This window comes from Mastigoproctus giganteus, chromosome 4, assembly GCF_048544385.1.
Source record: "Mastigoproctus giganteus isolate SK-2022 chromosome 4, ASM4854438v1, whole genome shotgun sequence".
Classification (NCBI taxonomy): Eukaryota; Metazoa; Arthropoda; class Arachnida; order Uropygi; family Thelyphonidae; genus Mastigoproctus; species Mastigoproctus giganteus.
Genome location: NC_143578.1, coordinates 163736758 through 163761214, shown reverse-complemented (window position 1 = coordinate 163761214; position 24457 = coordinate 163736758). Strand labels below are relative to the sequence as shown.

General features: G+C 37.8%; 1 protein-coding gene across 1 annotated transcript in view; it reads right to left on the bottom strand.

Annotated features, from left to right (window-relative positions):
- Positions 1-24457, bottom strand: part of Tgt (tRNA-guanine transglycosylase) — a 114278-nt gene that overhangs the window by 9657 nt on the left and 80164 nt on the right. Inside the window, exon 7 of the mRNA XM_090371860.1 lies at positions 5538-5732. Coding sequence (XP_090227986.1) covers positions 5538-5732 — 195 coding nt within the window. The remainder of the gene's footprint in view (positions 1-5537; positions 5733-24457) is intronic.

Below are 24457 nucleotides of genomic sequence, written 5' to 3'. Positions count from 1 at the left end.
ATTGAATTTGTCCATAAATGGGTAACAAGCCAGAATATCACCAGTGGATCGACACTGATGGAATCCATACTGGTGATCGTTGATCGGCAGAAGGTTTCTAGGTAGTTTGAGTTGGTGGTTGATTGATTTCTCCATTACTTTAGAAAGAATAGAAGTAATTGCAATGGGACGATAATTGGATGGGAGGGACTTGTCACCCGTTTTAGGAACTGGCTGGATATGAGCAAATTTCCAAGCAATAATGAACAACACCTTTGGAATAAGAAAGTGAAAAAAGGCGGCAAAGAACAGGAGTAAGTTCAGGAGCCGAGGTTTTGAGAACAAGTGGAGATATACCATCAGGACACCTGGAGCTTTCTTAGCATTGAGATTCATCAAAATCCTTCTGACATCCTTTTGACCAAAGACCACAGGAGGCATTGAATGGAGCATGCTGGGAGGTAAACATGGGTTCCACCACTTCAAGCCTCCAATAAGCAAAGTGGTGGTATTGCACCGGTTGATGAGAGTCATCTACAACCGATAAGTTTGAAGAAAAATGGGATGCTATAAGGTCAGCTTTATCCTTGGCTGAAGTGACAACAGAACCATCTGGTTTTGACAGAGGTCGGAGCCGAGATGGGCAAAAGTTGCTGCCAATAGCTTTGGCAAGAGACCAGAATGCTCGGCTACCATTAGGGCAAGAAGAAAGTTCTTTGCATGTTCAAAATCTAGTTTGGACCGATTAATGACTGCTTTAGAATTGTTGCGAGCGTTGGTGTAAGCAGAAAATAAAACTGGAGAATTGGAAACAAGCCAATTACGATATGCAACATTCTTCTCTTGAACAGCCTTAGCACATTTATTGGAAACCCAAGGTTTAGATAAAGAACGAGATTTTAAAGTGGAGTGTAGAATAAAGGATTCCATTCCTACAAGAATAATTTCACCGACACAATCAGAGCAAACGTTGACATCAGAAGTTTTGAAACAGTAGTCCGACCAAGCAAAAAAAAGAAAAGAAATCTTGCAGGTCATCCCATTTTGCATTCTTGTAATGCCAAACAATACGAGGTTGGGAATAGCCATGAGATAAATGCTCCATTGGAAAAGAGACAATCACCAAGTTGCGATCTGAGATACTTAAAGGACCACTCACTTCGACCATGTATTTGGAAGGGTTGTTTGTGAGAAAAAGATCAAGCGTGTTGGCTGTATGGTTAGGATTGTCTGGTATTCTTGTAGGTAAATGTACAATCTGTGCAAGATCATTAGAAATTGCAGTAGCCTCAGCATATCGACCAGCTGGGTCGGTGTGACTAGAAAATGGAAACCAGCTGGAGTTGTGAACATTAAAATCACCAAGGAAAATTACCTCACTGTTAGAAAAGTTGGACTGGAGAAAGTCAAATTGCAAAGAGAGGAAGCCAAAGAGCTCTAAGTGATTAGTGGAGTTGGGAGAACAGTAGAGACAGCAGATAAATTTGATACAGTGAGGTGGAGAGATTTTAAGCTAGAGAAGATCGAAGAGAGGAGATTCCAAATTACCAATTCTCTGAAAGGGAATATCGGAATGGACATATGCACAAGTACCACCTTTGAGGCAAAAGGAATCATACAGCGAATAATTTTGGCAACTGAGATGAGCAGTATTTGAATCAACCGATAACTGAGATTCTGTCAGAAAAAGTACATCGGTTTGGCAGACTGCAAGTGGAAATGGACATCGTTGAGATAAGAATTGAGACCATGTATATTTGTGAAATGAACTAGGAAGTGTTTGGGAGGTTTAGATCTTTTTGCAGATAAGCTATTACTCTAACAGTTTGACATTTATGGTGTATTCAATAGTAAGAAAACGTGGGGGGGGGGACATGCTGTATGAAGTGAAATTTTTGGATATGGCGTACACATGGTAAGAATATACCCAGATCCTTGACATAACGTGGCCTCGACAATGTCCCCCATACACACTACTCGGACTCCCTCCAGTCACTATCTGGCAGAGTAGAGGTAGCAAGATTATACACTAGCTGATCCGGAAGCCTCCTAAAGAGTTACCAATAGGTTCGGTCCGGTGTACTAACTAGAGGCCGGCCTGTGAACACAGTTTTAGAGCTGTACCTTCAAAATGTAAGGAAGATTGGATCACGCCATGATGTTCATCATAACCTCAAAAGTCATCAGTCATACTGCATGATGGAAGAGATGGGGGAGAGTTGACCGGAACTTAGATCTGGAGAATAAACATGGGTTCCACCACTTCAAGCCTCCAATAAGCAAAGTGGTGCTATTGCACTGGTTGATGAGAGTCATCTACCACCTAGTATTGCCTGGTAACACAGAGGGGGCAGCATTCCTCCATGTGGTGTGGGGGCCACACCTCGACTGCTGCTTACACTGGTTCATACCTGGGTGGTCAACCGCAGTGTGCATGGAGGTTATACCCAGGATTACTAACAATCCCACCATCGTGAAGGTGCAAGTGCAGAGGATTTGGGTGTCACAGACCGTCCGGACTTCACCGAAATTGGGTCTACTTGACTTGAATGTCACCCGAATATCAGTTCCATCAGCATTTTAGACTCTCAGGTAGCCAGTACAGCTTGTCTGGCATATCTGAGAGAATATCTGTGACATCCTCAAGGACTTATTCTTAATATCTTTATAAATACTTGAAAGAACATCAGCACTGGACCTAAGATGACTGGAGACAGGTCTCCTGCTCCTATGAGTCCTGTTTCCAGTTAATTTGAGCGGATGGGAGGGTGCATATCTGGCAGAAACCACACGAAGCTATGCACCCATCATGTCAACAAGGAACTGTTCAGGCAAGTGGACGGCCAGTAACGGTCTGGGGCGTGTTCAACTAGCACATGCTGGGACCTCTGGTATGTTTAGACACACCTCTGAATGTTCCAGGTTACTTGTCCAGCCTTGCAGACCATCTGCATCCCTTCATGGTCATCTTGCACTCACAGTGCAATGGACTCTTCTTGCAGAAAAATGCACCTCCCCAAAGAGACGTGGTGACTAGAACATGGTTTGATGAGCATTCTACAGATTTTACCTTTGGGGATGCTGTGGAAAGATCCATTCAAGCTTTGGATCCTCAAGAATCCAAACTCAGGAATGCGACGGAATTATGGAGAACAGTGTAGCAAGCATGGATGGAAACACCTTTGGAATGCTTTCGTGAACTAGTGGACTGAATGCCTCGCTGTGTGAGTGCCCTTATCTGGGCCTACCTGTTACTAGGTAGGTATTCCATGATTTCTGTCCACTCAGTGTACATCACTGTTCACAAGAACTCAATCCCCTGTAAATCGGAGACAACCTGTATATATTTCGCTAAATTTTCTTTTCCATCAGTAATGTCACAGGTTTTTGATTCATAATTTGAATACAGCATTACATTTACACTATCATTCGGCATATTTCATTCAGTATTGAGTGGTGATTGAAATACTAAGTGTCCATCCATCAATTTATTTTCTTCAGTGCTTTATTTTTAATTTCTTTTCAATCTGAGATATTATTTCATCTTAATCAGAGGAATCCCACAAATTACAGATGATGCCCAATATCACATTTTGCGGTCACCTTCCAATGCTTTGTCACCACAGCAGAATACAACCTAATATCGAATTTATTACTGCCATCTGTAGCAGTCAAAAATCATGTTTTTCAAAGCCTTCAACAATATTCTTTCCCTCTGTCCAGTTTCGCTAAAATTGCCAGATGTTTGTTTTTTTCACATAGTTTTATGCTATTTCATTAATGGGAAATATTTCTGAATGGCGACACCTGCATGATTAGCACAGCTCAAAGAAACATTATGTTCTATGATAAATGATGCAAATAAGATTCTGCATATATATTGCTATAAGGGCTATTTTAATGGGGGGATGCAGTAGGAAATCATTTAAACAGATGTCAGGCAGTACTGTGAGACACATTATTATTATTTTTTTAATGAAACCCCAAACATGAAAATTATCAAAACCTATAGTAGTTATGTCTGAGTTGAAGGAGATGGGAAGGGAGGGGATGCCGGAAACTTTGCTCTGGAGACTAAACATGGGTTTCACTACTTCAAGCCTCCAATAAGCAAAGTGGTGATATTGCACTGGTTAATGAGAGTCATCTGCATTACCAAAAAAATGATTTTAAATTTCAGTAAATGTACTATCAGATTGGCTCTATGTTTAGCTAAATTGCCATTCTTATGTACCTTGGAAGTATAAGGGATATTTTTTCAAATAATAAAATAAATGGTAAGAGATGGGAGCACATGTTCTGGTACAAATTCTTGTATTTATTTCTATGCACTGTACGTTGTTCTTATGCTTTTGTTTGTAAATGTCCAATTACATTGCATTTGCAGCCTCTTGAAACTGATGTTGTTGTTGTTGTTTGGTTTTTAGGAGCATTAGCAGCTTAGGCCATATTGCTCCGGGATATGCGGTGGTTATTCCCTGACCTTTCTGCATCATCTGTATTTGGTGGTGACGGGCTCGAACCCCGGTCTAATCAAGAAGCGTGTGCTACGCACTGCTGCTCCTTCCCACCTGGCTACGGAGGCGCCGCTTGAAACTGAAACATTGCATTTACACAGTATGCAAAGCAAAGATATCTCATCTTTTATTGTTTTAGTTATAATCTTTTTCAGATTTCATTCAAAAATCTCATATATGGTATGTCTTCTTACACATGCTACAATGTATTTTTTGCATCTGACTGAAGAGCACCATTAAATCAAATTTACCTTCTCACCACATAAAGAAGTTTAAAAAATTTAAATGTTACCTCTAACAGAGTAACATGTCATCTAACAAGCATTCCACATATTTTATTAACAATATTTCAAGCAGTAATGTACAGAATTTTTCTAAGAATTCTGAATTTAATGCCAAAGCAGCCATTTTGAAAAAAAAAAAAAAAAAAAAAAATTGGTGTCTTTATTATAAATCCAGATGGTTGGCAGCTGTGCTTATGTTAATTTGGATTAACAATGACCAATGAAGATTCAAAAAAGATTTTAAAAAAATATATTTTTTTAAGTAAGCAAGTGCCTTTAAGTGGAGGAGACAGTCAAGGATTTTCTCTATTTAATGAATCCTTCTACTCTAATTAGTTTAGCATTACAACACAGGACTTGAGACAGCTAGGTAAAATTCCATGGTCACAACAGATTTTCCTGTTTAATTCTATGTCAATTTTTTTTTTTTTAAATATCCCATTTACTGTTTTATTTATTATTATTTTTTTTGTGAGCAAAAGTAAATAGTAGATTTATTCTTTGACTACATATGCTGGAGAATTACTTTCAAGGAGGGATCAAATGTGTCAGTAAGTTTTCCGTAAAATTAAAATGTTTTAACATCATGTTACATTCTATTTTCCAGATTATTTTATGATTAGTGTACCACACTGCAAAAATAAGACATTGTCAGAATGTACCTAGAGGTCTTATCTTTTATCAATTACTAAGATGATCTATTTTCAAAGGTTAGCGAATGCCTTAAACTCAACGTGGTAAATATTTTAAAACCTACCTGATATGCAATGTTATGAAGAGTTACTAAATGGCAAGCTACTGTTTCCTTTTTCACAATAGAATGTAAATAAGCTCTTGTATATCGTTCGCATGCTATGCAAGTGCACTTTTCATCAATGGGACGAAAATCTTTTGCATATAACTTTTTCTTCAAGACCAGCTCACCTCCAGGAACAAGGGCTACTCCAAATCTCTGAGTGAAAAATTTAATAATTAAAATAATTTTTTAAAAATTTACTTTAATAAGTAGTTGCTCAACTATAATAAATTCTTGTTACTTATCTAAAAACTAAGTACAAAATTTGTATTACTGACTGAGGGTAAGGAAAATAAAGGTCTTTAATAAATTGAATTTTTAAGTGAACATTATTTATTTACAGGAGTATAATTTGATTTAAGAGGGGAAGAAAAATACCCCCTTCCCAAATATTTAACTCCCAATTCTGATGTGATAATACAGAGGCCCATAAATTAATGAGCATATTACAAATGATTATTAAGTGCAAACTAGAGCTAATTATAAATAATGTTAATGCAAAGAGCTGATCAAAGAGTTTATATAGCATCGTGTAGATGCTGCTAGTGTCGATAACAGTTGCACCCCACAATAACCATTAAAATGGTGATGGTACAGCAGAAAGCAATGTGTGTATTGTGGTTTCTCAAGTTTAAATCTGTAGTTACAGTGCAAAGTTATTCAAAGGTCAGCTGGATAATTACCTACGGCAGGGAAATGCATAGGTTATCTATTTCCTTTTCTCTTATTATTTATTTTTTAAAAATTTTCTTCTTCTTCTTATTATTATTTTATTTTATTTATTTTTTTCTTGGCTGGTGCAGCATAAGCCATAATTTTCCTTGCACCACGTGGCCACTGCTAATACTAAAGGTGGTACCTGCTAAGAATATGAGGTACCTTCAGGCAAGTCCATTTAGCGATGGGTAGAACAGTTTAAGGGAACTGTCCTGCAAAGAAGGATGTGGGTCAGTCTGCAGTAAGCGTAGAGCATAAAAGTTTTACACGAAGCCCAAGGAAATCTGTCATATTAGCAGAGAACTAGAAATACTCCAATCAAACATTCACAAGATTCTCCACCACTGCCGAAAACTTTATGCATATAAAATCTAGCTTGTGTAAACATAATCCACCGCATCAGAGACTGAAAATGACAACAACTTCTTGAAAAAAGTTGTCTTTAGTGTTGAGTCCACCTTGCACCTGTCTGGTAAAGTCAACCGCCACAACTGTCAGACCTGGGGCAGCGAAACCTCTCATGTCTTTAGTGAGCATGAATGGGATTCCCCAAAATTGAATGCGTGGTGCACCCTTTCCCATAATCAGGTGATTGGACCATCTTTCTTTGATTGAGACTACCATAAACAGTAACAAATACTTGGACATGCTAAAGCATTTTCCAAATACTTGGACATGCTAAAGCATTTTCCAATTCTGCAGATGGCAGAACAACTGAACATACTGTTTCAGCAAGACAGCACTCTTCATCATTGGGCTTTGACCATGTGACAATTCCTCAGTGAGTGTTTTCCAGGCTGATGGTTTGGATGGACCAATTCCCTGGTCTCCCTTGCTCACTGGATATAACCCTACTGGACTTTTTCTGTGGGGTAATGCGAAGGATCAAACATATCACATGCCCATTGCAAATCTGGATGAACTTCACGAGCAAACCACTGATGCAATTGCTTTCATGATGCCTCAAATGCTAGAAAACACTCAGTGCAAAATTGCAAACTGTTTGGACAACCTACATGCTACAAGTTACCATGTGGAAACTTATTAACTTTTTGAGTTGTCTTTTCCATCGAAAAAACTGGTTGCCAATATCTCTTGTAGTTCCTGTTATATTGTACAGGTTGACTGTCACTAATCTGGCAGCGCTGGGGCCTGTGGGGTGCCAGATTAGTGAGTTTGCTGAATCACTGGTGGTTATTTTAGCACATACAGTTTACCCAACAGCTAATCACCTCATCCTACCCTTAACATGTTGACTGCCAAGTTAGTTTAAAAAAAAAAATTCCCCAAGGGCCAAAAATATTTAGCAAATAATTTGATTAGTAATTCTAAAATAAATATTGTAATGTCAGTGTAACGTCATAAAAAAAAGTTTTTTTTTATGTTGCATATATGTGGCCGACATGTCGGCCATGTACGTGTGACGCTATTACGGCATACGCACGAAGGTCGTTTGTGATTAGTTTATTGCACACGTGGCGAGCACTGCAATAAAACTAATTGCGATAAAATAAACTCTCAAATGTCGCAATAAGTTTGTCAGTATTGTTAGAGATTTTATGAAAACAAGTTTGTTAGTGCACTGTATTATCCATCATATTGTGTTGTGTTTTTCCGCAGGTTTGTACAAGTGTGTTGTAAAAAAAAAAAAAATGGCTAAAAGAAAATTACTAAAATAAGAGGAACTGCTGGAATTTACACTTAAGCAGAATTAAACTTCTCAAAGGCGCACCGCTGTCGAGTTTTTCAGAAGTTCAACTTTATCTGTTATGGACAATGTATGGTGTTTGCGCTTTACACCATGAGAGGCACTTCCTTTATGCACTGGAACCATGGCTGGGGCTAAATGTGAGCAGGTTATAATAATAAATGCAGAAAAACAAGTGAGAATGGCTTGCCAGAGTTTACGAGTTTGTGCCAACAGCTGATGCTGCAACCAACGCCACCAAAACAGTAGCAATAATAATTTTTAATGTGGTCAATTTATGGACACCCTGTATTTACATATAGATTTTGAATAGAATATGGGAAATGAACTACAAAAAGGAAAAGGGAGTCATCTATACATGTTAAGTAAGGTTATTAATTACTCTAATAGTATATATCTGATACTTTCTAATCAATGCATGATGTAGATGTAACAATATCATTTAAGCTTCTTGCTTCATCAGTGTTTAATAACTGAACAGGGATGCAGAAGGTAAAGGTTCAACTCTTCCTAACTCAAGCTTATAGCTTGAGTAAGGGTGAACTCTTTTGGAGTTCACCCTTACATTAGAAATCCTCAGTTTAAAAATGTTTCCCACAGGCAGAGTAAAATATTTATAAGTTCTGAAATAGTACTTAAAATTATCTTTACCTTATGTATGTGTATCTTTTCATTTTTATTTGTGTGTTAATATTTCATAACCTCAGGTCAATTTCCCTTCTAAGTTTTCCCTCTTAAGAAGTTTTAAACCTCCAATCCCTTGGAAAACTTCTTATCCTGGTTCTATCGTATATTATACTGTTATAAATTAAAACACTTATACCAGTTTTTAATGTTAGAAAAAATGTAATGACATAGGTACTCAAGCCATCTCACTAAATAATACTTTTAATTTAGTGGTTTAATAATTTTTCCCCACATATATGAATTTTTGCTTTTTTGAAACAAACTTTTGTACTGATCACACGAATCTCTTTTCAAACAGTATTTTACCATCAATGTCTCATTGAATTTACCCTAGTATCTCTTTTCCATAGTCTTGATATCTTGGCAAAGCCTTTCACCCTGCTTTGAATACTTTCTGTGGAAATTATTCAAGGTGGCTGTGCAAAAAATGAAACTTTACACTCATATTGCAACCTAGTTTTTTGAAAATAGTAAGCATGTTGATAGACTTCCTGAATGCCTTGGATTGAATGCTAACCATGCCCCACTTCCTGAGACAGAAGTGAAATAACCATCTTGCAGCAACTCTCCGATGTGTAGTCCACTGAAAACACCAGCATGGAGATCAGCATACATCACTTTATCTCAGAAGATTTTTAAATAAGGTAGAGAAAACACCCTATCTCTATCTATAGCTTTAACAGTATCATTAGTCTCAGCTTTATATGTAGCAGAGACTGTTTGGAGAGAAGCAACTCACTGCTGATATCCCACCCAAATGTGAGATTAGGCCTTTTTGGCCGTGTCATTTTAATCCAACTTAAAAACGATCAGCTTCAAGCTTAGCTTATTCATACAAACAGCAAAGGAATTTTGTGTAATCCAGCTGTTGCCTAAGAAGTATGGTTAGCACCAGCAAATCACCACAAACTATGCACTCATGGCCACAATATTTCACCTTTTATAACAAGTTTCAGACTGTCACAAGTTTCCAGTCACCTGTTCCATGCATTTTCTTTTAAGTGCACGGAACAGGTGACTGGAATTTTAGGGTAACATACAACTGCACATGATAAACATTAAAATGTTTATTTGGATTTATTATTATTATTTTTTTTAATAAAAAGTTACAATAAAGCAGAGTAGAAAAGCAAAATAAAATTAAGACAGAGCTGGTATTCAGATTAGTGATATTCAGACATTCAGATAAGTGAGCCCTGCTCACTTGTCTGAATATCTAGCTTACAGAAAATCTATACTCAACTGATCTAGCTGAGGTATAGAACTGAAGCAGTCCCTACAGTCCTCAAGGCACACCCCCACAATACTGGACCAATCAACACGGAACTATGGACAAAGAACTTTGTCTTTATCGAGTTTTGGGTGGTTAGTTCAGGAGCAGAGCAGCACATGTGTTTGAGATGACTATGTTTCAAGCCCACATAACTGCTAAATAAAGTATTTACTACATTTAATAAGTATTTAGTAAATTTATAGAATAGTTTTTAAGAATAGAACTTAGCTCCTGACTACTTTGGTTAATGCATGAAAAGTGGGAATGAATTAAATGAAAGAACCCAACAAACTAAAAACCACCTATTTCCAATGGTTCTTCATTGAGAAATTAAAACAATAATAAAATCATTTCATAGATTTCATGATTTTATTATGGTTTTAAGTTCTCATTGACAAACCATTGGAAGAAAGTGCATTTTCTCCAGGGGGATTCAGAATGATTAGTTTTTTACACTTCTCTGACTTAGGTGGTCATAGTAAGGCATAAACAGAAAATCTGAAAATTTTTTGGAAAGCAACAGAAGATTAGATCAGATCATATGATGTTTACCTTCAGGCTGTAAAGTTTACTTTGGGAGGTACCTTGTTGAAGGTAGAATTGTGTAATACTGTTTAGTGATGGGGAAATTAGATTTTTTTTTTTTGATGACACAGAATAAGTCCTTGCATCATTTGGCCTGATTAATATTGACACTTTATTCTCCTATAAATGACATATACAGGGTAAATGTGAAAGAATTTATTCACTACATATGATGTGCACCTATAAGCAAAAATATTTAAAGTAATATTTTCTAATTTTGTAAATTCCAGAAACAGAGGAAAAACATATCTAGTGTTTTAACAAATAAGCTATTTATTACATTTGCCTCTTGATTACAGTTGACATCACAAACTGTTAAAAAATAGTTACATAGCAATGTTATGGGTCTTCATTCATTTCCCACAAGACTGAATCAAGCAAAATGATGCCAAAGGAATGTGTTGGCTGTCACACTGGTCCATCTTGGCATATCCAATGGTATGGAAGGACTATTTGGAGATGGACAAATACTTTTCTTCCACAGTGTATGCAGCATAAAGGGTAAGAAGCAAAAGTTACATATTTATGAATGACTTATTCTGAAAATGGATGTCAAAAACCAGGGGTCACAAACATATAAGTTCTGCAGGGAACGTCAACACTCAGAGACTGCAAGCAGCACTTCTTAAGAACTGCACTAGTGTGCACACATATACAATAATGTGCAAGGGAAGTGCAAAATAAGTCATAAATCATCACCAGCTTCTAATCAGCTTACTGCAGCTATAAGTGTTGCAATGCAATCAAGTTCTCAAAAAAATTCACAAGAAAATTAAGATATAAATGTAATAAAGAAAAGCATCAAAAGAATCCTAGGTATTTTTTGTGTGGGCAAGAGCTGATACTGCTGTTCCTTGATATCTTAAAAAATATATTCAATCATAAGCTGCTCACGAATCAGTCACTCGCAGCATTTTACTACACTATGGATGCTCCTAGTATGGCTGGTTGAAGGCAAGTGGGGCTTTTCTTGAGAGAAAAGGTCTAATCAAGAAGCATGTGCTACGCACTGCTGCTCCTGTCTACCTGGCTACGGAGGCGCCAAGGGGTGAAGTTCAGTGGTGTAGCAAGACAATATAGTTAGAAGAGCTTTTGTATATGCTGAGGAGATTTAGAATAAACAATACCACAGCCATAAATATTTGATCAGGTAAAACCTTATATATACCAAATCATACAAAAAATTTTGCATACATGAGTAAAAATTATAGAAATAATTGATGTGTAACAAGCGTCTGTACATTTTTTAACATGGCAACTAGTTCTTCGAATTGCAACGTGTTCAAAGTTTTCACTAAATGTGCTAAATTATTGTATCAAGCAAAGCAAATTATCAATAACGTTTATTTAAAACTTAGTATCGATAATCCCATTGACTGTTCATACACGATGTGATTTTTAATATATATATTACAAAATTAAATATATATTTATAAATAAATGAAGCAGTTGCTAGCAGCATGGCAAACCAGTAGAGCGAAGAGTAAATTAAACCCATACATAATAAAATAAAAAAGGGGAGGGGAATGAAGATAGAGTACTGTAGAAGGAACACTCCAAAATAATTTAGAAAATGCATATATATATATATATATATACACACACACTGAGTGATCACTGAATTATGACCACCTACCTAATACTTGTAGGTAATCCTTTTGCTCTCAGTACAGCAGCTATCCGACGTGGCATTGATTCAACAAGATGTCGGAAGCGTTCTAGAGGTATGGCCAACCAAGCTGTGTGTAATGCAGTCAGCAATGCAGGTGATTGGTGTATCCAGATGCCTGATATGCCTTTCCATAGTGTCCCACAAGTGCTCTAAGGGATTGATATTGGCGGATTTTTTTTGATTTGGTAGTTGTTGGCGCATCGGCTTGGCACCTCCCAAGGTTTTTGCAGTACTTTGATCCAAGCCCGAGGCGGGAATCGAACCCGCGACCTTTGGGTTGCCGGGCAGGTACTTTACCCACTCGGCTAGCCCGGTCGGCTGATATTGGCGGAGTTTGAAAGCCAATCGATATGCTTGAAGTCAGAACTGTGTTCCTCAAACCATTCCTGCACAACAAGTGCCCGATGGCTCGACGCATTGTCATCTTGGAAGACACCATCGCCATTTGGGAAAAAGTGTAACATGCGGGGTATACACAGTCAGCAAGCAGTTGACGATAGCGGAGACCACTGATATGTTGTTCCACGTGCACCAGAGATCCAAGTTCCTGCCAGTGAAACATGCCCCACACCATACAACTGCCTCCACCGGCCTGCACTTTTGATACCATGCATGATGGATGAAGAGCCTCGTGTTGTTGACAACAAATCCATACACGACCATCCACGGTGTGGAGTAAATACGTGACTCATCCGACCAGCACACCTTCTTCCAGTCTTCTAATGTCAAACTTGCATGCTCTTTGCACCAGGCGAGTCTTTTACACCGATAAACCTTGGTTAGGAGAGGATGCCGTAGGGGTGGTCTGCTGGTATAGCCCATATGTGCGATGGTCATGCTAGATATTGTTCCGGGTTGGCCCATGTTGTACTGGGTATTCAACTCTCCAACAGTGTTTGGCCCGTTCGCCTGTACGAGTTGTCGGACCCAGTGCTCACCTCTAACATCAACCTTTCGCTGACCTTTCCAGTTTTGCCGTCGGGTTGTTATTTGACCATTTTGATGCCAGTCCTGGTTTAACTATGGCGGCTCTCGAACACCCCACCAGTTCAGCTGTTTGGGAAATCGAGGCACCAGCTCACCGAGCACCCACAATCTGTCCTTTATCAAAGTCCGATAAATCCTTCCTTTTACCCATCACGCTTGTAATTTTACTACTTACCGAACCACTGACACCTTATCTATGCTACATAGGTTGACTAACTCCACACTCTCGTACCTCATGTGGTCAATGGGTCGCATTCAGTTTCCACAGGGATGGTCATAATTCAGTGATTACTCAGTGTATATATATATATATATATTTATATACAGGGTGTCCCAAAATTCACTGCATATTTTGGTGAAATCCGGTGAATTTGAGATGAATGACTTAATAGCATGATTACAAATTTATTTTTATACAATATCCAAGTTTGAAACAGAAAAAAAATTATTACATATTTGCAAATGTATTCCGCACTGCGGAACACTTTTGCAAGCATTTCAGGGGTAATTTCCTGTACTGCCTCCTGAATGCGTTGTCTAAGATCAGGTAAATCTTGAATCTTCCTGCAATAAGCCTTTGATTTTATGAAACCCAAAGCAAAAAATCCACGGGAAATTAAATGCAAACAATACCCAAGGTCACACTACACTTGAAATAACACCATCACAAAGAAACTGGGGGTTCAAGAACTGTTGAAGCATATCAAGGTTCCTGTGACTGTTGCTTCAGCAAAAAAAGCAACTCTCCAACAGTGTTTGAGAGTCCATACATTTTTTAATTCATCATCCCAAGCCACAAATTTACTTTAGGAGAGTTTCTTTGCCATTCTGTGAACTCAGATGGTTTTTGGGAAGCCCAGATATGACAACTGTGACAATTGATTTTACCAAGTGTGAAAAGTCACCTCATCACTGAGGTGGTCCATTAAGCTGTTATTTTGGATTTGATTGACAAGTTCTGCACACATTGCTGCTCTATTTGGAAAATCTTCTTCGTGTAGGTCATGTAGGGCATTTTCATCAGTGTCGAACGCAAAATTCTGTGAACTGATGCCTCGGGTATGTCCAGTCTTTGAGATCCCTCCCTAACTGATAATTTTGGGTCCTTTCGAACACTTCTCGAATTGATTCAATGCTTTCAAGTGCTGTTCTTGGGCATCCACAGACCCAGTTCTTTTAAACTTATTCACCAGTGCATGGCATTGTCTGTAGGACCGGGACTATGAAATCTCCTTGAAAATCTTTCCCTAATTTCATAAACCTTCATTCTTTTGATGCGGGATGTTACAACAAAAATTCGCTCTTGAACGTTCATCACGAATTATGAGTCTGAAAAGAAAACATTAAAAAATTAATAAAAATTATAACATTTTTTAACACATTACAAATACTTATGTTTTATTTAAAAAAAGAATACATATACTTGTCTTAATGAAATTTATTTGAAAATCACACTGTTTCACCAAAATATGCAGTGACTTTTGGGACACCCTGTATATTTATATATATGCTTATTACACACACTACTATACATAAATAATTAAATTTCTATATGCCGCCATAAATATTTCCATTCAAAAAATCCAATCAAACAAGTCTAAACAGTCTACTCTTCACCACAGAAATAGTTTTCCTGTGCGCATTAATACATTTGAAACTAGGAATACTTCCATTGACTCACAATGCTGTCGCAAATTATACAATTTATGCAAAGACCAAATCAAGACATGTTGAGACAATCCACAGAGACTAGCATTCAAGTAGTGAATTAGGGCTTGTGAATCATCTCCAGCTTTAATAGTTGTGAAGAGCTTTATATCATCTACACAGGAACAGAGGTTACAATACAGTAGATGCACAGTGGTAAAAAGGAGGCCAGACAGTGCTGCTCCTTGAGGAATGTTGTCCATCAAGGTTTTTTTTTTTTTTTTTTTTTTTTTGTTAGTTGTTGGCGCATCAGCTTCTGTGGCCATAATGCACCTCCCAAAGTTTTTGCATTTACTCTGATCCAAGCCCGAGGCGGGAATCGAACCCGCGACCTTTGGGTTGCCAGGCAGGCATTTTACCCACCTTGCTAGCCCGGTCTTGCAGGCAAATGCTTGCATGAACAGCTGTGAGAATTTTTGGAGCCTACTCCTAGACAGTATATTCTCGAGGTGAGCAGAGATTGGAGAGAGAGGCAAGTAAGTCTCCCTTAATGTGCCATTAGCATTAGTAGAGGCATACGATGCAAGAAAGCTTATGCAGAATCAGCTAAAAAAAAAAAACCTTCCACTTCACCGCTCCATTTCGTTCCAAATGCCTGTCCAGCTCAGCCTTAAATTTATTTAGGCTATTAGCTTCCATAACAAAAGATGGAAGCCTGTTCCAACCAATCAACTACCCACTGGCTAAAGGCAAATTTCTGCACATCTATTCTACAACTATCTTTCCTCAATTTGAAACTGTGCCCCCTCAGGTTCTTAGTCTGAGCAAGAGGAAGAATCCCATCAGCAGTCAGCTTGCTCAATCCATTCAAGGCCTTATACACCTCAATCAGATCACCTCACAGGTACCTATTCTCCAGGAGCTGAAATTTTCAGAACTTAAGCCTTTCTTGGTAAGAATACCCCTTTGTTCCCCTTCTTTGTACTCGTTCTAGCAACTCTACTTCCTTCCTAAAATGAGGACTCCAGACCTGTACATAGTACTCTAGGTGTGGCCTGACCATTGCCTTGTATAACAGGATAATCACCTCCCTGTTCCTGCTAGCAAAATTCCTATATATCATTGACAAGACTCCATGACCTGACCTGGCAGCCCATCTGCACTGCTCAGCAAACTTCATATTTGGCTGCACAATTACCCCAAGGTCTTTTTCACTTTCCACTTCTTTGAGCGTAGTACCACACAGTTGGTACGTTTCTTTTCGGTTATTGCTACCCATCTGCAGTACTTTGCACTTGTCAATGTTAAACTTCAGTTGCCACTTCTCAGCCCATTTTCCCAACTTATCTAGATCCAGTTGGAGTAGCATACTGTCTTTATTGTCATTAACAACCCTGCCAACCTTTGTATCATCTGCAAACTTAACAACCCTGCCAACCTTTGTATTATCTGCAAACTTCGACATTAAGCCTGATATACCTTTATCAATATTATTGATAAATATACAAAACAACACCGGGCCCAAAACCGAATCCTGGGGGAATCCACTAACATTAGTCAACAAAAAAGCAGCATCCATTGATTACCACTCTGTCTTCTCCCACTCAACCACCCTTTTATCCATTGTAGCAACTTACCCTTAATACCATACTGCTCCAATTTACACAGTAATCTTCCATGCGCAACAGTATCTAAAGCTTTCCTGAAATCCAGGTACATGATATCAAAATTATTTTTTGCATCCAGTTCCTTTGTAACCACATCATAGTATCCAATCAAATTTGTGAGACAAGACTTTCCCTTAACAAACCCAAGCTGTGTCTGAATTATTACTGCAGTCTTGTCTAGATGATCCTGCAATACATTTTTAACCAGTGACTCCATTATTTTCCCCAGAACAAAAGTTAAACTCACTGATCTGTAATTACTTGTCACCCTGCGATCCCCCTTTGTGAATTGGGGATACACTTGCACATTTCCAGTCTGTGGAGACTTCGCCCGAGTCCAAGGATTCTCTCATAATTATGACTAAGGGTTTGCTGCCCCCTTTAATATAACTCGATAGACCCCATCCACCCCATGTGCCTTTCTTATGCTTAACTTTAACAATTTCTCCTCCACTTTGCTGCTCTGTTATTACAAAATCATTAAGCACCCTGTTACAAACTTCTGGCATTTTCCTCCCTTAATAACTGCTCATGTGTGAATGCAAAATACTCATTCAGATTATCAGCTATCTGAGCAGGATCATCAAAAGTTGAACCATCGATATCAAGTGGACCAATCTGATTCATCCCCTTCCTTCTAGAGTTCATATAAGTAAAGAAGTCCTTGCTGTTTTTCTTAGCATCCTTTCTAAAAATTTCTCGTAATCTGCCTTTGCTTGCTTAACCTCCTTCATGACTTGATTACAGACTATCTTATATCTGCCATAGGCTTCTGTGTCACCTGATAATTTATATGCATCTTATGCATTTTGTTTCTCTCCCATGAGTCTCATTAGTTTATCTGATATCCATTTAGGCCTAAGTGCTAATATAGCTTTATAAAAAAAAAGTTATTCTGTGAGAAGTATTGGCAAAAAACTAGGTGTTTCAAGGAGTCTGGTAGTTTAAAGGACAAACCATGATCAGGATTACCACATATAACAATGGAAGTACAAGATAAGACCATAACACCGATTTCAAAAGGCACTTGATGACTTACTGCACTTGAAATCCAAGCTGAGCTCAATAGGAACAGAAAAACTCCCATGTCTATGTTTTACTGTAAAACTTTGTCTTAAACAAGCAGGACTTCATGGTTGTGCAGTGATCTGAAAACCCTTATTAAAACCAGAAAATTGAAAGAAATGGTGAGCTTGGGCTAAGAGCTATCAACACTGTACAATTAAAGAATGGAAAAACATACTACAAATGGATGAATCCAAATTTGAAAATTTTATATCCAGGTGTAGAGTTCATGTGAAATGACCAACTGAAGAAAAAATTGTGCCATATTGCAGTAGTGGTTCTATCATGATCTGCAGTTGCTTCTGTTTTTCTGGAATGGGCCACATCATCATCATCAGAATTAAATGAATTTTAAGAAATGAAGGCTATAAAAACATTACTGAACATAATGCAATATCCTCTGGACTTTCACCTTGTGGAAAGGTCAAAGTCCAGAGGATATTTTTTTCTTCTGCTTGGAAATTTGCTCATATCCAGCCAGTTCCTAAAAAGGGTGACAAATCCCTCATATCCAATTATTGTCCCACTGCAATTACTTCTACTCTTTCTAAAGTAATGGAGAAATCAATTAATTGCCAACTCAAACTATCTAGGAAACCTTCTGTCTGATCTACGATCGCCAGTATGGATTCCGTCAGTGTCGATCCACTGGTGATATTCTGGCTTTGTTACCCATTTATGGACAAAATTCAGTGAATTTATGAAAACGTTCAGTGAAACACAAGCAGTTGCTCTTGACATCTCAAAGGCTCTCGATCGTGTTTGGCATAAAGGTCCTCTAAACAAGCTTCCATCTTATGGTTTGCCAACTGTTTTTTGTAACTGGTTATCAAGTTTTCTCTCTGATCACTCACTGAGTGTGATGGTAGATGGCTTTCTATCTTCTAACTTCTCCACTAATGCTGGTGTTCCCCAAGATTCAGTTCTTTCCCCCACTCTTTTCCTCTTGTATGTTAATGACCTTCCATTGGCTGGAAATCCTATCCGTTGTTTTGCCAATGATTTTGAGAAACCCTGCCCTGCTCAATCAGCTTCAACTTCTAAAATATCTGCTACCAATTCCTTAAATGCCGATCTCCAGTGGGGCAATGACAACTTAGTTGATTTCAATCCTTCTAAAACTCAGTCATGTCTTATATCTAGCAAAAAGGATTTGTCTGCTCCTATGCTTACCGTTGGTAACATTCCAATTTCTAGGCAAGTTGATATATCTCTTTTGGGGATTACCCTGACTTCTAATCTCTCTTGGCACAAGCACATAACAAATATTGCTTCCTCTGCATCTAAAAAACGTGGTTTCTCTTTCGCTCTCAGCGTTACTTTTCTTCCAAACAGCTGTTCACTCTGTATAAATCCCAAATCCGCCCTACCATGGAATATTGTTCCCACATCTGGGGCGGTGCCCCCCAAAATCTCTCCCAGGCTTCTAGATTCCATTCAGAAGAAGGCAGTTAGGTTAATTAATGACTCCTCTCTAACAGAGTCTCTCCACTCCCTGTCTCATAGACGTACTGTTTCTGCTGAATGCCTTTTCTAAAGATACTTCCATGGGCACTGTTCTTCTGAATTGGCTTCTCTAATTTCCGTTATCTCTTTCAAAACAGTCCGAACACGTGCCGCCACCAGCCAACATTCATTTACTGTCCAACTCAGAACCAACCTTCTTTCGTACGTATTTCCTGAAAATTACAGTCTACAGAAGTTCAAGTCTAATAGTAGTAGTAGTAGTAGTGGCATGTGATGCAAGAAAGCAAGTGTATGAGCTTATGCAGCATCAGCCAAAAAAAAAAAAAAAACACACACACCATCACCTCCAAATGCCTGTCCAGTTCCTCCTTAAATTTATTTAACCTATCAACTTCCACAACGACAGATGGAAGTTTGTTCCAGCAATTAACTATCCGCTGGCTAAAGGCAAATTTCCGAACATCTATTCTACATCTGTCCTTTTTTAATTTGAATTTATGCCCCCGTAGGTTCGTAATCTGAACAAGTGGAAGGATCCCATCAGAATTCAGCATGCTCAACCCATTCAAGGCCTTATACACCTCAATCAGATCACTGCGCAGGTGCCTAGTCTCCAGTCACTGCAATTTGCAGAACTTAAGCCTCTCTTGGTAAGAGGATCCCTTCATTCCCCTCACCAATCTTGTTGCTCTTCTCTGTACACGCTCAAGCAAATCTACATCCTTCCTAAAATGAGGCCTCCAGACCTGTATGCAGTACTCAAGGTGTGGCCTGATAATGTCAACAAATATCTTCTTTCATCTTCTCTACCTCCAACCCAAGCATGGTACCAAGTACTATAGGTTGTAATACCTCTCGTGTTTGGGGGTTTCATAAAAAAAAAAAAAAAAAAAACTTGCAAAACATCTGTTTATACCTATTCTAGTTATTACTTGAATTTTATGATTTCTGGTTGATTTTTTAAGAATTTTTTTTTATTTGGAGTCTTGAAGTGTCCCGGTTAATCTGATCCTGGTAAATCGAGAGTCTGCTGTATATATATTGATTTATATATTTATGTGTAGGGTTGCGCAAACACATTCTGATTTTTGAAAGTATCATTAAATAGTATGGGAACCATTGATCTAGACCAGGGGTGGGCACGCATGAGGTCAACGAGAGCCGCATTTTGGTTTTTCATATATTATAAAGAGCCGCATTCTGGTTTTTCATATATTATAAAGAGCCACACCATAGATACATAGTATTACATACACAAATTCAAATTTAATTTAATTTATTTAATAATATGATTACATATTCTACACAAGTCTTAAGTGCTATGTAAAGTATGCATATATAAGAAAATATAGTTAAGAGAAAGAAAATACAAAATAATTATTTCAAAATTTTAATAATAAAAATAAAATATAATAAAAATACATTAATAAAAAGTATAACATTTAACGAAGACCTTTGGTCAAATCTTTGAAATTTGGCGTAAAATTTGTTAAAGCCGTTTGCAGCAATTCAGAGATGATGATTGGTCAACAGTGAACAATGTTTCGACTTCACGAACTTCATTGTGGAGTACAAAGATTCACAGCAATATGTTGCACCAAAAATTGAAATTAAACGGCAAGCAGCTTTCTTTAAATGTGGATATTTTGATTCTGGCACGAGTTTCCAAAATTCAGTTATAGAAGTAGATTTGTGCTGCATTTGCAATGCCTGATCCTCTTTCATCTCTAATAACTCCAATTCCCCAGCCGCTTTTTCACCAAGTATTATTTCAGAAATTGGAAATGCGTCTTCAGTAATATCACAAATAAATGGGTTCACAAAATATGCAAATATAGATTTCAAACCTTTAAACCTATGTTTGAAATCTGCTTGCAATTCTTCCAATTTTTCTTTGTATTCGTCAAACTTTTCTTCTTTGATATTAAATATATTTGCTTTTACTCGTGGAAAATGATTAAATATTTTGTTCTTAAGATCATACACAAAAAGCCGAAGTTTAGCTTCAAAACTAAATACAGTTTGTGACAAATCAATAATAATTTTTTCCTTTCCTTGTAAAGCCAAATTAAGTGTTTGCAAATGTTCTATAATGTCTGTAAGGAACATTAAGTCAGAAAGCCAAGTTTCATTTTCTAATTCTGGGTATTTTTTTCCTTTTTCTTTTGTAAATGTTATGATAGGATTTAGGAGTTCCACAAAACGGCTCAAAACTTTGTAAGTTGACAGCCATCTTACACCACACCATAGGGATAAATCACTGGGCAATTCATCTGTTTCATTATTCACTCGCAACTCTTCTAAAAAGTTCTGAAATTGACTATGTGTTTTGGCATTTGTTCTAATTAAATTCACAATCTGCAAAACAATCTTCCACACATTTTCGTATTTGAAGTACTTCGTTATGAGATGCTCGCGGTAAATTATGCAGTGATGAGGCAAGAAACGTGGAATTTTAGGATCGTTGTTTAAAAGACCAATGAGACCTTGGTTTTTCCCTATCATTTCAGGCGCTCCGTCAGTCACAACACTTACAAGTTTATCACGAGGCAATTCAAACCTGTTCATTACTTCATCAAGCGCATTTCTAACATTGATACCGCAAGTTGTTTCGATAAGAGCTACTAGGTCTAACATTTCTTGCTTCACATTTATGTTTGCAGATACACAGCGGACAAAAACGGCCAATTGTGGAACATCCTGAATGTCTGTAGACTCGTCGAGAGCTAAACTAAATGCTGTACAAGTTTTCAAATCACACATCAAACTATTTTCAACATTTTTACTAATTGCACCAATATGACGCTCAGTTGTACGGTGTGACATAGGAACCTGTGCGATCAATTTATGCAGTTTTGTATTATCTGGATCCAAAACATTAACCACTTCTTCCAAGTTTCTTTTAATCAATTCTCCTCTCCATATGGAAGTTTGGCACAAGCAATATTCCAAGCTATCAAAAAACTAGCTTTGTTTGCTCTGTCATCTTCGCGACTAAAAGAAGACAAGGGTCCTTGTTGCTTATGAAGACCAGATTGCAAGGACTTAAGTTTCTCTGTTCGCAATTTTGAATTGAGTGGATATTGAGTTGAAAAGTGGGGATGACTTACTTCGTAATGTTGATGTAAATTGCTTACTTTGTAGTTTGCAATTGTAACTTTACAAATAAGACACAACGACTTTCTATTATTGTCAATAAAAGCAAAATTTTCTACCCATTCTTCTTGAAAGATTCTATTTTCTTGTTCGTATTTTCGTTTTTTGATATTTTCTGAGGTCATGTTATCAAAAAATTTAAATAAATTTAATTCCAAAGTCTGAAATTGAAACAAAATAATTAAATTAATTTACGGCACAGAAAAATTACACTCGTAATTTTTACGCACAAGTCCGCTGATGGCACCAGCAGTGTAACTGCACGTGGATTTATTTATAATCAAAATAAAAATAGCAAAATATCTAGACATAAAAAAAAAAATAAACACAACATAAAATCCGTATAACAAAATATTAGATAGTTAATTTAACAAGATTCAGTGAAAAAAGTTCTGAAAAAATAATAAAAAAAACCCACAGTTTTAAATTTTCAATGGGAGCCGCACTTAACTCAATGAAGAGCCGCATGCGGCTCTGAGAGCCACATTTGCCCACCGTTGATCTAGACCATCAGGTCTGTGAAGTCTGCCTATCTTCACAAAATTTATGGGGAACCTTGCAGTTTTCTTGGAATAATATTAGTCAAGACACTATTATAAAATTAATCACTAGAATGCCATGTCTGTGTAAGGCAGTGATTAAATCTTGTGCAGGAAATTTGATAGAAAATCTGTATAGTTGTTAATACAAAGGGTACAAGGAAAGTTTTGCAATACAGCTTTGTTTATTTAATTTTTTCAAAGTAATTTCCTCAACATTCAATACACCTCTCCATCCTCCGAAACCAATCTTTAAACCAGTTCTGCCAAGTTTCACTAGGGAGTAAAGCACACTCGTTGTCCCAAGCCCGTAGAAGGTCCTCATCACTGGAAAACCGCCTCCCTTTTAGCTTCATTTTCACATGCGGGAACAGTGCAAAGTCGCAGGGAGCAAGGTCTGGACTATAGGGAGGGTGTCGAGAAGTTTCAGTCCTGTCGTGGTCAAATATTCGGTGCAGGCTTTGGCGCTGTGAGCTGCAGCATTATCGTGATGGAGGTACCAGGTGTCCATTCTTGACTTTGGCCGCAGGTTCTTCACAGATCCAATGACTTTAGGCAGGCATTGTTCAGTATACCACTTAGCTGTGACTGTCTTCTGCGTGTCCAAAACGACACGTTCCACAATTCCACTCGATTTGAAAAATACAGCTATCATTTTCTTCTTTACAGATCGGGATTTTCTGACAATTACTTCGTCATCATCAAAGACCCAAACTTTGTTTTGAGCCTTGGTCGGCAGATCGTAATAGTACAGCCAAGTCTCGTCACCTGTCACGATGTTGTTCACATACCGAGATTGTCCCTTATCAAACTTTTTTAACATCTCCCGGCACCAAGTCACACGTCGTGTCATCTGCTCTTCAGTCAGTTGATGCGGCACCCAGAGAGAACAAAGTTTCTTCATGTGCAAATGATCTTGCAGAATCGAACGAATTGCTGGTGCATTTAGGCCCAAAGTATCCTCTATCTGTTGGTAGGTCACTCGCCTGTTTTCGTCAAGCATTTTCCTCACAGCAGTAACGTTTTCCTCCGTAACTGACGTTCGTGGCCTTCCCGGCCTCTCAGAATCCTCCAGAGTGAAATTTCCCCTTTGGAATTCTCTATACCACCTGAATATCGTTGTACGATGTGGACAATCATCATCTAGTGCAAGAGTCATTTCTTCTAAGCACTGGTCTAAAACCACGCACGAAATTATACCGCAAAACTGTCCTTATCTCATTTCGTGACCACGATGCCATCGCAAGCACTTTACACTCTCACTACTAATGAATAACTGAGCCCATCGACTTGGCGCGGCGGCTACTATGCACATATGAACATGTCTCAACATGCAGCAACAAACAGCTCCCTGTGATTCATTGTTGCGTCATATTGCAAAACTTTCCTAGTACCCTTTGTATTAATCATTTCAATATTTTTTGCTGTAAGTTTTTCAATGTTTAATAAAAAAATCTTAAAATACTTTGTAGCGTGTAGTTTTTTTTTTGTTTTTTTTTTACATTAAACCTTACCTTGTAGCTAATTTCAAAAATATTAACAAAAACTGTTGTCATATGCTGTGATTCCAAACTTTTAGGTGGGAGTGCACAATTTTAACAAACCACAGACATTACCGATGGGTTTAGGGATTACTGAAATGCTATGTTCACTTACTGAAGTTTCTGATTCAACTAAATGGGGCTTTTAGCAGACGAAATTTTGTTAATAT